At 42.3% G+C, this 16,480-nt stretch overlaps 1 protein-coding gene and 1 long non-coding RNA gene across 6 annotated transcripts in view; one reads left to right on the forward strand and one right to left on the reverse strand.

The window, feature by feature from the left end:
• The window catches only part of LOC309383511 (rac GTPase-activating protein 1-like), a 26,613-nt gene extending 17,563 nt beyond the window's left edge, over nucleotides 1-9,050 (reverse strand). For 2 of the 5 annotated variants that reach the window (XM_081936149.1, XM_081936153.1), the window contains exons 1-5: nucleotides 8,799-8,905; nucleotides 8,023-8,108; nucleotides 3,512-3,714; nucleotides 2,741-2,877; nucleotides 833-908 (exon numbers count right to left, since the gene is read on the reverse strand). In XM_081936149.1, coding sequence (XP_081792275.1) covers nucleotides 833-908; nucleotides 2,741-2,877; nucleotides 3,512-3,714; nucleotides 8,023-8,104 — 498 coding nt within the window. In that variant the 5' untranslated portion in view covers nucleotides 8,105-8,108; nucleotides 8,799-8,905. The other 3 variants (XM_081936151.1, XM_081936152.1, XM_081936150.1) reach the window with 3 other exon arrangements.
• A 4,136-nt stretch (nucleotides 9,051-13,186) lies between these two features.
• On the forward strand, nucleotides 13,187-14,478 carry LOC309382547. The gene is made up of 2 exons (XR_014173680.1): nucleotides 13,187-13,292; nucleotides 13,706-14,478. It is a non-coding gene; the product is annotated as an uncharacterized lncRNA (long non-coding RNA).
• Nucleotides 14,479-16,480: the final 2,002 nt, after the last annotated feature.

Genomic DNA, 16,480 nt, shown 5'->3' on the forward strand with positions numbered 1-16,480 from the left:
TTCGATTCTCACCAGGTTCATGGTTGACTCAGCTTTCCACCCTCCTGAGGTCGGTAAAATGAGGGCCCAGATTATTGGGGGCAATATGCTGACTCTGTAAACTGCTTAGAGAGGGATGTAAAGCACTCTCTCTATATATATATAGCGTTCTCTTATATAAAGGTATATAAGTGCTATTGCTAACAATAATGATTATAAAAGTCTGCAGATTACCATCTACTTAATCAAATGCACTGGTGCAACCTTGAGAAGAAAAAAATTCTCTACATACCAGAGGCAGTGATTGAGATAGTTGGGAATAGAATAGTGAAACCAGAGGACAGAAAGAAATGAAATTCAACACATAATATAAATTATAGCCATAGACATTAGTAAGTTAATGGCTGGGATCCAAGCTTCCATGCATGGATGTGTTTGCTCACTGAATGCAATAAGAAACTTTGCTTCCTATTTAATCCATGAAAAATCTTGATGAATTCACACTTCATTTTGTGGCTGAATCAATCTGTTTATTTTGTGTTACTAGCCTTCTTCCCTTCATATACCACCTATGCATATTTCTTTTTTATAATGACACTCACCGTGTGCAATACAGTGGACTGTATTAATCATCCTTGTACATTTTCTTTGTGATCCACGTGTAGATTCTGCTATCCTATTGGAAGGAATTCTTATGTGCTACCATGACAAGTGAACATTTTGGACAGAATAATAATTTCCCAAGAGACCTACTGCTAACACATTTCTCCAGCTCTGAACAGCTTGGCAATTTTGGCCTAAACCTTTTCATTTCTCCCTTGTCAAACCTGGAAAAAAAAAACATGGGACTTACCACTTCCTCATCTGAGTGGTCAAAACTGATGTCAGATAGAATTGTGGTACCAGATTCTTCTATTGCACACATTCCCCTGGGAAAATACATCAGAATGGATGCAAAATGAATATCCATCTGTATGTTTCATTTGTTTTCCCAGTCCAACTTAAGCAGAGCTCGAATGAAAATTATAGAATGATAAAATGCAATGAATAATGCCCTCCCCACTCAGGGCAGGAAACTTACAATACAATACAATACAATACAATAGTAGAGTTGGAAGGGACCTTGGAGGTCTTCTAGTCCAACCCCCTGCCTAGGCAGGAAACCCTATACCGTTTCAGACAAATGGCTATCCAACATCTTCTTAAAGACTTCCAGTGTTGGAGCATTCACAACTTCTGGAGGCAAGCTGTTCCACTGATTAATTGTTCTAACTGTCAGGAAGTTTCTCCTCAGTTCTAAGTTGCTTCTCCTTGATTAGTTTCCACCCATTGCTTCTTGTTCTACCCTCAGGTGCCTTGGAGAATAGTTTGACTCCCTCTTCTTTGTGGCAACCCCTGAGATATTGGAACACTGCTATCATGTCTCCCCTAGTCCTTCTTTTCATTAAACTAGACATACCCAGTTCCTGCAACCGTTCTTCATGTTTTAGTCCCCAGTCCCCTAATCATCTTTGTTGCTCTTCTCTGCACTCTTTCTAGAGTCTCCACATCTTTTCTACATCTTCTACAACATTCCTGACAAAATGGCTACCCAGCTTCTTTCTTTCTAGAATTCTGGGGGAGACTAACAGGAATACAGACATATTTATACTTTTTAAAGAGAATAATATTAATGGCCTGAGAATCCTCACTAGATATGCCAGACTTTCTTCCTCATGATACTTAGAAGAAATCCTGGAAAAGGTTTGGCATATCCCCTGGCATATCCAGTGAGGATACTGAGAAGAACCAAGATAATAACATGCTGGAGCTTTTTAAAGAAAATGCAGGAGCAACCCTATCACTTTTTGGTCAGGTATGTGCATGAGTCCAAGCAAAAGTTTCTAACAAAAAGTGGGCAGAATTACCTGTACATTTCTACTCACTTCTCCTCTATCATGGAAAAACCAGGGAAATATTTTAAATATATATTAAGCTAAAACATGACAATTGATTATAAATTTATCAAATGCTGTACAAGGTCCATGTGTTGATTTATTCCCTCTTGATCTCTGAATTTTCCTCCTTTGTCACTGGTACTTATTTTGCAGAGTTGTGCCAGAGATTATGGAGATAATGCATCATGAAGATTAATTTTAATACTCAGAAAAAAATTATAATATACTTGGAATGCAATTCTATGTAGTTGTGCAGCATTCCAGGTAGCACTGAATTACTTAGATTCCTCTCTACAGGGTTGGAGATGGAACACCAATCTCAGAGGGGAAGATCTAATGCCAGATGCTCTTCCCACCTCTCTGTTGCTCCCATGGCTGTTGCTTTTGAAGGGAATTCCTGACTTGGAAAACTCTCAAGGAAAAGTGCTGCGTGACGGGCAGAAGGGAATGAGGTTCTTCAACTGTCCCTCATGTCTCTGATCTAGTGGAAAGTGCCAATCATCCATTGGGCAGATTGCAATAATTTTCTTTATGTTGTTTGCAACTGGAGAAGTCCCAGAAGAGGATGGACAAATAAACATTGCTTTATTTCGCCATCCAGGGTGCCAGGTATGACAGAGTCATCCCAAACCGGAACACTTCACATTTAGTTCAAGGGTTTTAATGTGCAATATTTCTTATGGAGACAAATTATATCACCTTTCCAAAGGCAGATTTTGGATTGCTACAAGGAGCTCTGGGGACCATAATTCTTGTGTAAGATTGCATGCACAAGAATGCCACATCAAAGCCTTTTAACTGAAGCTTGGCCTTCTAACACTCACTGTTTTCTAGGCAGTAGGTTACTGTGGCTGAAACGCAGCCTCTCCACAATGGCCAGGTCTGCATGTTTATCTTCAGTAAGGGGGCCGATCTGTGGGTCTGCCATGAGGTAGTCATAGATAAGCTGCAACTTGCATTCCTGGAAGGGAAGAGAACCAAGAAATCCTCTCAATGAAAAGAATGAAATTATGTTTAAGAGAGCCTCTGGCAACTGGAACAAGGTTTGAGCCTGGGTGTTCCCTCAGGCCTTGTACTGATGTAAGATTAATTAACTATCCTCACCTTGCATGAACTCTCAGGATTACATTAACAATTCATTCAGAGACACTTGAATAAATTAGATTAAACTGGGATTCAAGTTTACTTAAGATTAAGCATGGCTGGCTCAGGAATTCTGGGAGTTGAAGTCCACAAGTGTTAAAAGGGCCATTGTTCCCCACCCGTCCTACACAAAAACATTTTTGAGAAGTATAAAAATGCAACAGATGCACTGAATGAGGTATGGTAGAAATGTTAACACTGGGATGGTAACTGTTAGCCTCACACTTTTAAATACAGTTCTACTGCTATGTTTTCTGGTGCTATTAAGAATTCAAGCCCAATTATAGCTGGGAGACTAGAGGTGGTCCACTCTTGTTTTCAGAGTAAGAGGCTATTTTTCCTAAAATCTATTACTTGACAGAAGAGATACAATTCATTTTCCTACTTCTTTCACATGGTAGTCTTCTCCTCCTGGGAATGCTGTTTCTGACAAGAGAATAAAATTCTCATACCTGCTTTTCCAGCTCAGCTTCTGCCCAACGTCTTCTCTTCATTTCCACCTCTACTTGGTTCCTGGCATGTTTCAACTTCACCTCCAGCACAGAACACTCGGATTCCGATTGGCCTAACTGCTGCCTTGCCTTCTGCAAATCACAATCCAGCCGGCAGCATCGCTGGCGCATCTCCTCCAGACACTTGGCAATCTGGAGATATTCTGAACAGATGCATGGGGTCAGTATTGGGATCTGATGGCAAAGGCTGAAAATTACCTAAGTGTAAATAAACTTTGCAAGCACATACGTATCTTGTTTGTGCCCAAGAATAACATGAGTTAAGATGGAAAATGTCAAAGTGAACAAAGAGAATGGGTTCTCCTGTGTCAGGAAAAGGATACAGGAAATGTAATTTGATCCTTATCCTTACATAAGCAAAGAGTTTCTAGAGTCTGGCCAACCTGCTACCAGGAAGCACTGATGCTATACCCAAAATAACAAAGAATGCTTGAATTAACAGTTTCTCACCACTTTCTGTCAAGTCCCACTAAAAGGATTCTAAAGATAGTATCATCAAAATTCCATTAGAACAGCATCCTCTTAGCCCACTAATTAATGGGCCAACTGAATTACCCCCGTTCTGACAGCTGCCATGGTAAGAACAGAAGTATTTAATAAGAGTCAAGAGTCTCTCTATTCTGTGTCATTGTACCAATGCTTAATTGTTCTATAGAATCCATTCCGAGTTGTGAAAAATCCACTCCAATACAGCTATTTTCTTGAAATCTCAGTGCTTCGGAGAACTTTGCTAGAGTCTCTCTTTTTTCTCATGTACCTTAAAACATTTCTTCTTATACCATGCTATTCTTGCATTTTCTATTTATAGCACCTGTAGGAACCTACCTCTGATACCGCTTCATAGTGCTTCACAGCCCTCTCTGAGCGGTTTACAGAGTCAGCATACTGCCCCAACAATCTGGGTCCTCATTTACCCACCTGAGAAGGATGGAGTCAACCTTGATAGTCAACCTTGATAGTATAGAGTCAAAGCTTTTATCACACTGCCTGACTTTGGTGAGAGTTGCAGTCTTTGGAGGGCTTCAGATCACTTATTCGCCTTCTACAACATGACTTTACATGATGGAAGTTGAATTAAACAGAAGATGTTGCTCAGGACCTTTTCTGACACTCTCAGTTTATATATATTCTTTTGCTTGTGAGCCAGATACTGTTTTAAAGATTCCTTGAAAAAAACAGGACCACTAAATAAGATCAACACAAACATGAAAAGTAGCAAAACTTATATATGCTATAGACTTGGCAACCAATTAGATGGGATAAATCCAGTGGTGCAATTCAGCCAGTTCTATCTGGTTTGGGTGAACCGGTAACAGTGGCGGTGGGAGATTCTGCCACCACCACCCTGGATGTCATCACGTCCCGTTTTTGATGCTTTGCGCTTGCACAGAAGGTCCTGCGTGCTCACATTTGCGACTTGTAGCAAAGGTAAGTTGATTTCACCCCTGGTTAAATCCAATGGTGGGGAAGGCAGAAATGGAAAGCACCTGAATGCTAACTGATGAGGAAGAACAGTGGAAAAAACTTTACTCCAGTTCTGCTTGTGGAATTCCCTTGAGAATCAACTTGGCTTATCTATATACAGGTAGTCCTTGAGTTACGACCACAACAGAGTTCCATATTCATGTTGCTAAGTGAAACATTTATTAAATGAACTTTTCTGGCATTTATTTAAGTTAGTAACACGGTTGTGAAGTGAATCTGGATTCCCTACTGACTTTGCTTGTCAGAAGGTCGCAAAAGGTGATCATGTGAGCTCAGGACACTGCAGCCATCATGAATACAAACCAGTTGCCAAGCATCTGAATTTTGATCATGTGATCCTAGGGATGCTGCAACGGCCGTAAGTGTGAAAAATGACCATAAGTCACTTTTTTCAGAGCCGTTGTAACTTTGAACGGTCACTAAATGAACTGTCAAGGACTACCGGCAGTATTAAAACTCTAGTTTCTATAACTTCTAACTGGGTAAAACAGTGCCTCACAGAGCAACAAATTTTGAACCAAAGTACCTTACATTGGCCAACTTACAGAATATGTACAAAATCCAGGACCCGAGGTAATGAAATTTGGGGAATGCTGTGGCTGCTTCAGTGTTGCTGCTGCAGAAGGAACCCCTGCACACCCTTCCTGGACTATGCCTTTCCTGACCCATGCAGCACTTCCCCCACACCCATTGGGGTTAACATGGAGCCCTAAGTTGTGGTGTTAGATACCTGACCAAGCTGCTGCTTCAGGTAGCAATAGCACTTAGACTTATATACCACTTCACAGTGCTCTACAGCCCTCTCTAAGTGGTTTCCAGAGTCAGCATATTGCCCGCAACAATCTGGGTCCTCATTTTACCGACCTCGGAAGGATGGAAGGCTGAGTCAACCTTGAGCTATTCAGAATCGAACTCCTGGAATAAGCAGTGAGGTAGCTTGCAGTACTGTATTCTAACCACTGTGGCACCATGGCGCTAAACAGACCTAAAGGAAGCTGGAGAAGCAATAATAGAGGCTCTGCAGGCAGCATTTAAAGCATTGCCTTCAGAGTATCTTAAAAACTTGTCTCTCACTACTTGTTAGTATATGAAGGTGGGGGGACTCTAAAACAACTGAGGAGTAATTGTCTTAATTATATTTACAAGTTTAACAGAAATCAAAGTTAGGCTTTTCTCTGACTCCCACCTGCTTACTGTAGATTCAGTTGAGACCCTGCATTGCAAAGCTGTACCTTCCTATGGTAGAACCTCAACGAAGCTATTCTGAAGTTTGTTTCGTCTTTGAAAGGCAGCCCCAGAACATCAGTTTTTAATTCAGGTTCAAAATATCTATGGGGATTCTAAGCCATCCAGATTATGGTTGTCCCAAAGGTGCTTTTGCAAGAGGCAACTGGACTCTCTTGTTTTTCTTTGAAAACAAAAGAAAAGTAAAACAAGGAAGTTTTCCACCCCAGTTGCCTCTTGGAAAAGCATCTTTGGGACGTTCAGGTTCAAAAGTTAGCAGTGCTAGAGAAACAGCATACATACACATTCCAATGAAAAGCAGCCAGATCAGATCAAAGGAAGGGAATGTTAGACTAATGCAATTCTACACATACCAGTACATATTGTAACATAAATCCAAGGAATGAAGAATTGCTCAAGCAATCGACTAAATATAAATTTCTAAATGTATTATTTATTTATATCTATATAGGTACCCATCCTTTCCAGGCCAAAGGGCAAATTGCAGGAGACCATACAAAGTAGGGGAATAACCAAATAGCTCTTATGAAGAATGTTCAACCAATCACAATATACACAATTACCAGGTTCCTCCCATCTTCACCAGATTATGTTTGTAGTCATCTATTATTATTTACCAAGAATGCTTGTAGCTTATAAATCTCAAAGCATTTCTATATTTAATAAAGACTAAGTTAGACACTGGCTCTCTGTGCTTCAACATATCCACTCGCCACACTTATCCCCTGTTAAACAAGAAAGCTGGAAGAAGAAAACATTAAAGTGTTCTTGCATGAAGATCCTGAAAATACCACAGAAAGCATCTATAGATACACCGATACTTAAAAATACAGTGTGGGGCAGCTTCAGTGTTATTTCAATCCAAAATTGAAATTTCTGATCAGTCAGTGAGCAGAAAGCTGGGACATGATTCAGCAAATAAAATAAGGGACATGCAAATATTGTTTTGTCATTCCAATCTTCCATGGACAGGGCAAATAGCAATAGCACTTAGACTTCTATACCACTTTACAGTGCTCTACAGCGCTCTCTAAGTGGTCTACAGAGTCAGCACATTGCCCCCAACAATCTGGGTCCTCATTTTACCCACCTCAAAAAGATGGAAGGCTGAGTCAACCTTGAGCCTGGTGAGATTTGAACTGCCAAATTGCAAGCATCCAGCAGTCAGCAGAAATAGCCTGCAATACTGCACTCTAACCACTGCACCACCACAGCTCATGAAAAGAGAATTATTTAGGACAAAGTTCATGTCTCTTCCCTTCAGTTCAGTCTACACAGAAAACTAAATTCACAACTCCCAGTCAACACACAAGTGTCATCCACAAGTTAGAAGCTCTAGGGTTGAGGAAGACTGCTTTCATAGATGGTACTGTGTTGCATAAAGAAATGCTGACAAACAACAAAAACCTTATAGAACAGAAGGATCTACCCAGAATTGTATCCTGCCTTAAGAAAGCAGAGACACAGAAAGAGGCAGACAATAACTTTAGGGCAAGGATGGTTAACTATGGCAAGTTTATAACTTGTGGGCTTCAACTCCCAGAATTCTTGAACCAGCATAGCTGGCTCAGGAATTCTGGGAGTTGGAGGCCACAGGTCATAAAGTTGCTTTATGGCATGGAGCCCAAAGTAGGGCTTAAATGAACTTGGTCATTAAAGCTAACAGATTCAGAGGTGAGGAAGGAGAGAGATGAGAGGAAGGTGAGCTGGAGCCAACCCACCTTCTTCAACGCTGCTGTTGAAATTGCCAAACTCCAGGAGTTGGTCCAAATGCTGCATAAGCAGTGGGCCAAAGCGATGCATCCTGCTAAAAACAAGGATTGAGAAGGAAGTTAAAACGATAGAGCAGGGCCAGCCTAGGAACTGGTTTTGCCTTCAGCACAAGGCAAGGCCTACTATGAAGCAATGAAACAGACGGTCTTCCTCTTCTTCCCTTCAGTAGCCAAGCTCAACTTCACCACTGTTTGAAAATCTCTGCAACAGGAGCCTCACATGTTTGGAGAGTTTATTTTGCCTTTTTCCTCCTCTGCCTTCCAGATAAATTGATGTTTGAGTAAAAGACACCCCCTCCCTTTCCTATTTTTACTTAATTTCAGCTTGACTGTCAAATATCTAGCCGAGGCACCAATTCTCAGTCCATTGTGGATTCTTTTCATGTTTTAACGGAAGAGAGGAAACGGTACATAAAGAATAAAATATATTCTGATATAAAACTTCTCAACATGAATGACCACACCCAGAATACCCAGCCATCCCCTAGTCCTATTGTGTCAAATTCTGGGAAATGAAGTCCAAATCATGGTTGGATTTCTCTCTCATTCGTTCTCGGATGCCCTGTGTTTTTCAGCTAGAAAAACCACCCTTGCCAGGCTGGGAACTGAGAAATGAACCGGCGGGATGGAAGAACAGAGAAAAGGCGAACTCCCATTCCACACTTTTTAAAAATACCCTCAATAGAGCAAAGTGAATTGTAAGCAAACACATCCTGCAGCCAAACCTCCAAATGTTAATCAATCCCGGGCGCAAATGTTGGTTTTCCTCCCACAGTCCCGTCTGTTCGGAACGCCTCGTGTTAAGTAAAGAAAATCCCTCCGACCCCTCGGTTTAAAAAGAGCGGTTCCCGCCCACCTCTTCGGCTTCGAGAAATAAAGGTGGTGAATCAAGGCATTACGAGGACGGGGATTCAACGGAGTCTCTTGGCTTCCTTTAAAATTTCCAGCTCCTTCTCCATTGCTAGAAGTGACCAAACTTGGTGCATGTTTGCGCTTTCAGATTTATTAATGCTATTACGTTGCAGGCAAATAATTAAATGCCCTGTATTTTGCTTAAAGGCTTCGTGGATGTTTTTTTTTTAAATTGCTTTAGAACAATTGAATTTTAAAAAGTATTTGTTTTCATTTAAGGTGGCTATTGTGAATAGAATAGAATAGAATAGAATAGAATAGAATAGAATAGAATAGAATAAATTTAATTTTTTAGCCGCTCCCACTCCAAAAGGACTCGGGGCGGCGTACAATAAAAACCCATACAAATATACATATACATACAATACACACATACACATAAACACATACACGTACATATACATGGAGGAGGTAACAATCGTCAAATGCATACAATAATAATAATAGAATTAAAATTAACAATTAAAATACCCTCAGTTAAAATTACAAATTTAAAAAAGGCTGTCAGGAGCAATGGGATAAAACTATGGTTGAGCCAGGCCAGCTAATTGGAAAAGGTGGGTCTTGAGCTTTACACGGAAGGAGCGGAGATCGGAGGTAATCCTGATGTCAAGGGGGAGGTCATTCCACAGGGCTGGGCACATCACAGAGAAGGCTCTGCTCCTAGGCGTCGCCCCCCGACACTGTTTAGTGGACGGCACCTGGAGAAGTCCCTCTCTGTGCGAGCGGATTGGTCGCAGGGATGTATGGGGCAGGATGCGATCCCGCAGGTAACTAGATCCTGTGCCATGGAGCGCTTTAAAGATCGTAATCAGAACCTTGAAACGCACCCGATAGACCACAGGAAGCCAGTGCAGCTCGCGCAGGAGAGGTGTTACATGGGAGTATCTAGTACTCCCCATAATCACCCGCGCGGCCGCATTCTGGACCAACTGCAGTCTCTGAGTGCATCTCAAGGGAAGCCCCATGTAGAGAGCATTGCAGTAGTCTAGGCGAGACGTCACCAGCGCATGAGTGACTGTGCGTAAGGCATCTCGGTCCAATAGGGGGCGCAATTGGCGCACCAGGCGGACCTGGTGGAACGCCCCCCTTGCCACGGCTGTCACATGGTCGTCCATGGACAGCCGGGCATCCAGGAGGATGCCCAAATTGCACGCCAGCTCCATGGGGGCCAGTTGCACGCCCCCGATGGCCAGAGATGGAAGCAACTGGTTGAACCGGGGGGCCGGAAGCCACAGCCACTCCGTCTTGGAGGGGTTGAGTTTGAGTCGGTTGTCATCCATCCAGACCCGTACGGCTTCCAAGCACCGGGACATCATTTTGACTGCCTCGTTGGGATGGTTCGGGGTGGAGATGTACAGCTGAGTATCATCAGCGTACAGATGATATCCCACCCCGAAACCACGAATGATCTCGCCCAGCGGCTTCATATATGTGTTGAACAGGAGTGGCGAGAGGACCGACCCTTGTGGCACCCCACAAGTGAGGGGGCTCAGGGCCGATCTCTGCTCCCCTGCCAACACACGTTGCATCCGGCCGGAGAGGTAGGAGCCGAACCACCGTAAAACGGTGCCCCGAACCCCCAACCCCCCCAGCCGGTGCAACAGGATACCATGGTCAATGGTATCAAAAGCCGCCAAGAGGTCTAATAGGACCAGGATAGAGGAACAACCCCTATCTCTGGCCCTCCAGAGATCATCAACCAACGCGACCAAGGCCGTCTCCGTGCTGTGCCCGGGTCGGAAGCCGGACTGGCGCGGGTCTAGATAATCATTTTCCTTCAGGTGTCGTGGAAACTGATAGGCCAACACACTCTCTACAACCTTCGCTAAAAAGGGAAGGTTGGAGACAGGACGATAATTGGCTAGCTCCGTTGGGTCCAGGGAAGGCTTCTTGAGTAAGGGTCTCACCACCGCCTCTTTCAAGGCGGCCGGCAGAGACCCCTCGCCCAATGAAGCATTCACTAGGCCCAGGAGCCAGTCGCGTGTAACCTCCCAGGATGCCAGTACAAGCCAGGAGGGGCACGGGTCCAATAAACATGTGGTAGGTCGCAGACATCCACGTAACCTGTCCAAATCCTCGATGGCAACCGAGTCAAACTCCTCCCAGAATGGTCCCTCAAGACTCGCCTCGGGCGCCTCCACTGGACCACTGAAAGGGACCCATTTGCCTGAAGACATGGTGACCTACAAATTTCTGTTCTAGGTTTGTATATACAGTCACCTTAAACTGAAAAATAGCTACCCGCGTTTTTGCATAGCGTATTCAACCTCTAAAATTACCATAACTTCCAAAGGCTCAAGATGAGTGCCTTTTGGAAGAGCTGTGCAATTCATTAAGTCACAAGATTTAGTTTTAAATTGCTGCATAGAGTTCTGGTTAAATAATGGCATTAATTCAGCTTGGGGTATAAAACCAACCAGAAACACAGACTGGGCTACCAACTAGCTGACCCTCTTTTAGCCTAACATTTGATGATAGAAGTACAATACAATACAATACAATAGCAGAGTTGGAAGGGACCTTGGAGGTATTCTAGTCCAACCCCCTGCCTAGGCAGGAAACCCTATACCGTTTCAGACAAATGGCTATCCAACATCTTCTTAAAGACTTCCAGTGTTGGGGCATTCACAACTTCTGGAGGCAAGCTGTTCCACTGGTTCCACTGTCACCCAGTTCTTAAGATTGCTTTCATGTGTGGAAGGAAGACTGGTAGGCAGATGTCCGTAAGAGCTGAAAAGCCTTTGAAAGTAATCTTTTTTTTTTTTAACAAGGATGGAAGGAGGATTGGTGGGAAAAGGTCTCAAAGTAGAAAATGATTTTGAATAGATCCTCCCCAAGTGCAAGATAAGGGTAAGATCTCTATTATCTTACCAAGGGTAAAATAACTTATTGTACAGCAATAGCAATAGCACTTATATACTGCTCAGGGGTGGGTTAGTGCTGGTTCGCTCGTGCATACACTTGGCATGTGGGTTTCAGCCGGCGTTAATACTGGTTCGCTCGTGCATGCGGTTTGCATGTGCGTACTGGATACGCGCAGCATGCACTTGCACAGTTCGATGGAAATTGTTCTGTGCATCTGCAGAACTAAAAAAAAGATTGCAGTGGCAATGGCAGCAACCAGGAAACCGGTTTGTGGGCGTGGCCAGCCTGGGTTGCTGCCAGTTCTGTGACCCAGGCCTGTGTATTTTTTTTAACCCTTTTTAACCATTAAAGGAAACAATGGGAAAGTTTTACCACTACAGGTTCGGTTGAACCGGGTTGAACTGGTAGGAACCCACCTCTGATACTGTTTCATAGTGCTTTACAGCCCCCTCTAAGAGGTTTACAGTCAGCATATTGCCCCCAACAATCTGCTCCTCATTTTACCCACCTGAGAAGGATGGAAGGCTGAGTTATCCTTGATAGTATAGGCAAAGCTTTAGCAGAAAACACTGAAAAATATTCATTTTTCCTCCTCCAGAATGTCCCCACAAATATACAGCATTCTAGCTGTATTTTTTAAACCCCCCCCCCTTTTTAAAGGCTAAACCATTAAGGGAAACAATGGGAAAGTTTTACCACTACAGGTTCGGTTGAACCAGGTTGAACTGGTAGGAACCCACCTCTGATACTGTTTCATAGTGCTTTACAGCCCCCTCTAAGAGGTTTACAGTCAGCATATTGCCCCCAACAATCTGGCTCCTCATTTTACCCACCTGAGAAGGATGGAAGGCTGAGTTATCCTTGATAGTATAGGCAAAGCTTTAGCAGAAAACACTGAAAAATATTCATTTTTCCTCCTCCAGAATGTCCCCACAGATATACAGCATTCTAGCTGTATTTTTTAACCCTTTTTTAAAAGGCTAAACCATTAAAGGAAACAATGGGAAAGTTTTATACTGTCCTGCAAAATTTATTATTTTTGTACTGGCAACTCTCAATGTCAATTTATTTTAGTCAATTACATAACAGCCTATTATATATGTTTGCACAGTGTTGTTATACAGCATCAATGCATTTAGGTAGTTACTAAGTTTTCATTTTTTTTCTTCTTTAAGAACATATGGAAACAATTTAACATTAATTTTAAAAATCTGTTAAAATGTGCATGCATATAATAACTACAAAAGGATACAAAAGTTACGTTAGCTAAGGAATGTGTAGAAGTCACAGTATATGATATCTCTGTGGGCAAAATATAGATCTGGATATAAATAAAAACTCCAGTTTTAAATAATATGATCATTGGGACTTGGAGACACCTGTCTGAAAATAATCTGCAATCCGAATTAAAAGCTAGCTATGGTGAAAATGCAGCACAGGTTGTTGGGAGTATACTCCTAGGGTTGGGTAGGCAACATATATCTATATACAATAACAAATGGTCGTTGTTGCTTTAAATGGGTGAATGTACTTCTTTACAATAAGAGGGAGTCAGGAGAGCTCACTCACTCTCTCTCTGCTTGTCCTATGTTCGATAACTATTTGCTCACTTGATGACTGGAACGTGAACTGCGACTGTAAGCAATTGTTTGTCTTTGAATTGTGTTTGGACATATATCTACTATCACTGCTTGTGAAACAATTATTACTGTAGTAGTAAAGCTACTTGTTTTTTACTAGCAGTGTCTGAAACTCTATTTGTGTGTTTTTTCTACTAGCAGCATTCTTTCTCTCTAGCTGTACATTCTGCTGCGCTATTTTCTGTCTCCCAATGGAGATACCCCTAACACAGGTAGTCCTCAACTTATGACCACAATTGAGCCCAACATTTCTGTTGGTAACTGAGACATTTGTTGTGAGTTTTGCCCATTTTAGCACCTTTCTTGCCACAGTTGTTAAGTGAATCATTGCAGTTACATTAGTAACATTGTTAAGTAAACCTGGCTTTCCCATTGACTGATTGTCAGAAGGTCACAAAAGATCACATGGCCCTGTGGGACACTGCAATTGTCATAAATATAAGTTAGTTGCCAAGCAACTGAATTTTGTTCAGGTGACCGTGGGGATGCTCCAATGGTCATAAGTGTGAAAAATGTTTTTTTCAATGCGGTTGTAACTTTGAACAGTCACTAACTGAACTGTTGCAAGTCGAAGACTATCTGTATGTAAGTTTTGGGATGTGGTTGCAAGAAAATGCCATGTGAAAGTAAAGTGAACAAAGCATGGCGATTTGACAAGAGCCCTTTGAAATAGAAAAAATATATTTTCCACTTTTCTCCTATGCCTGTTAAGTTTTGTCGACCATTCTTTATCAAAGAAATGCAAAGAAAATGATCAGAAAGACAAGTCCCTTTATTTTAAATATTTTAACCCTGCTTTTCTATTTAAAAAGACCTTGGAACAGGGCTTTTAAGATCTACTTATAGTGTATCCATGTGGTGATCTACATACTTGCAGAATAATAGTTTGGACAATTTTCTTGTAGTTGGAATCAGGTTACAACTAAATTCAATCTACCATATTTTTCAGAGTATAAGACACACCAATATTTTGAAGAGGCAAATTTTTAAAAAAAGTTTTTGCACTCTACAGACCTCCCAAAAAAGGTCTGTTTTTTGCAAAAAGGGGCATGCATAGCTTTTAGGAGGCTTATAAGAGGGCTCCTGGGGGCTGTGGGGGCAAAACTGAGCAAAAAACGGCCCGTTTTTCGCTCATTTCTGCCCTCCCCAGCTCCCACAAGCACTTTGGAAGCCTCCTAAAGGCTACGTACAGTAATTTTGGTGAAGGGGGCAGAATTTCGGGCGGCAAAAAATGCTGTATTCAGTGAATAAGACGCACCCAGATTTTCAGCCTCTTTTTTGAGGGAAAAAGGTGTGTCTTATACTCCAAAAAATGCAGTAATTTAAGCCCAACCCAAATAAAAATAATACTTATGAATAATATTATTACTCTTCCTATATTTAATACAATTCTTTTTGGCCAATTATGTATTGCAGTTTTCTGGTGACGTTGGACAAAGAAATGAGAACTGACTCTGAGGCCACAAATACGGTAACCCTGCTCAGTGGCCTCTTCAGTGATGTCAAATATCCTACCAGGCCAGAGCAAAAGATTTAGCAGATAAATTACCAGCTTGCCTCCCCAGTTTTCTGTCTGGTGATATTCCCCTGCCTTGAACAAACTGTTCTACACTCTCAAAACCTGCACTTTTGAAATAGGATCTCCATCTTGATGCTGAATTTGCTAAGACAGATTTAGGCTTTTCAAATCTACCCAAGAGTAGCTAGTTGCAAAATACAGAGGAAGGCTCAAACCGGTCATACTACTGACATTCTGAAGCAGGGGTAAAATCTACTTACCTCCACTACTGGTTTGCAAATGTGAGTGAGCGCACGACCTCCCCCACCCCACCCCCGCGTGGGCCACCTCCCCACATGTGCAGGACCTTCCACGCATACATAGAGTGTCAAAAACAGATGTGACGACGTTCGGGTGTGTGGATGGAGCCTGGTACCGAGCATGCCTGCAAGGTAAGGAGAACAGCGAGGGGGGGGGGGAATCCACTGTGCCATATGATTTAGATTAGCTAAAAAGCAGGAAATCCTGCTTTCTAGCTAATATAAATCACGCATCACAGCTGATCGTTGGAAATACCAGGTTATCCGAACCGGTAGCATTTTTTACTACTGGTTCGGGCGAACCGGTCTGAACCAGTAGCATTTCACCCCCATTCTGAAGTAAGTCTCTTTCCTTCCTCCCACCTCCGCTTCACAATCGCTCTACAGCAGGATTTTTCAGACTTGGCAATTCTAAGAAGTGTGGATTTCAACTCCTAAGAGTTCTGGGAGTTGAAGTCTACATACCTTAAAGCTGCCAAGTTTTAAAAAATCACTACTCTAGAGTTTGTTGTGTTATCTCACGCACATACCGAAATCAAGCCTGATTTACTTCATTTAATACCCTAATGAATAATTAAAAAGAAACCCAAAGTTGCTTTTTCAAAAAGCAACTACTTTGTTTTTCCTTGAAGTTGTCTTTTGAAAAAGCACCTTTGGGATAACCATGACCTGGATGACTGAGAATCTCCATTAAAGAGAAATGTTGTGGTTCTATCATTTCTTTAGGTCAAGAAGCTTTGCTGATTTATGGCAAGACTGCCAACATATCCAACCTTCTGCCCTCCCTCATTTTCAGAGGTGTAGTGCCACCCCTGTAGGAGCATCCATGGGCAGTGTAGAAAGTCAGCACTCACACACCCTCCTAGAGAATGCAATATTTGGGGGAATATTAAAAAGGCAGGATAGAATATTTCCCGTAAAGGAGAAAAAATCTTAAGGGATGCAGAAACCAGCCCTTGTCGCCCTGCCCCAAGCAGAAACTGAGGAGGCCAGCTTTTAAAAATGCAGATTTGGCAATCCATTCAGAAATGTCTGGGTCAGACAGAAACTTCAGATAAGCAAGAAATCAAAGGTTGACAAGATTAGCTCAAACACCTAGGATTTGCATTTCCCCTTTTGCCTATAGAGCCAACCATGACCCCTACATGACCCCATAGAAATCCAGAAGG

The sequence above is a fragment of the Natrix helvetica genome (assembly GCF_964273705.1).
Source record: "Natrix helvetica genome assembly, chromosome: 1".
Taxonomy (NCBI): domain Eukaryota; kingdom Metazoa; phylum Chordata; class Lepidosauria; order Squamata; family Natricidae; genus Natrix; species Natrix helvetica.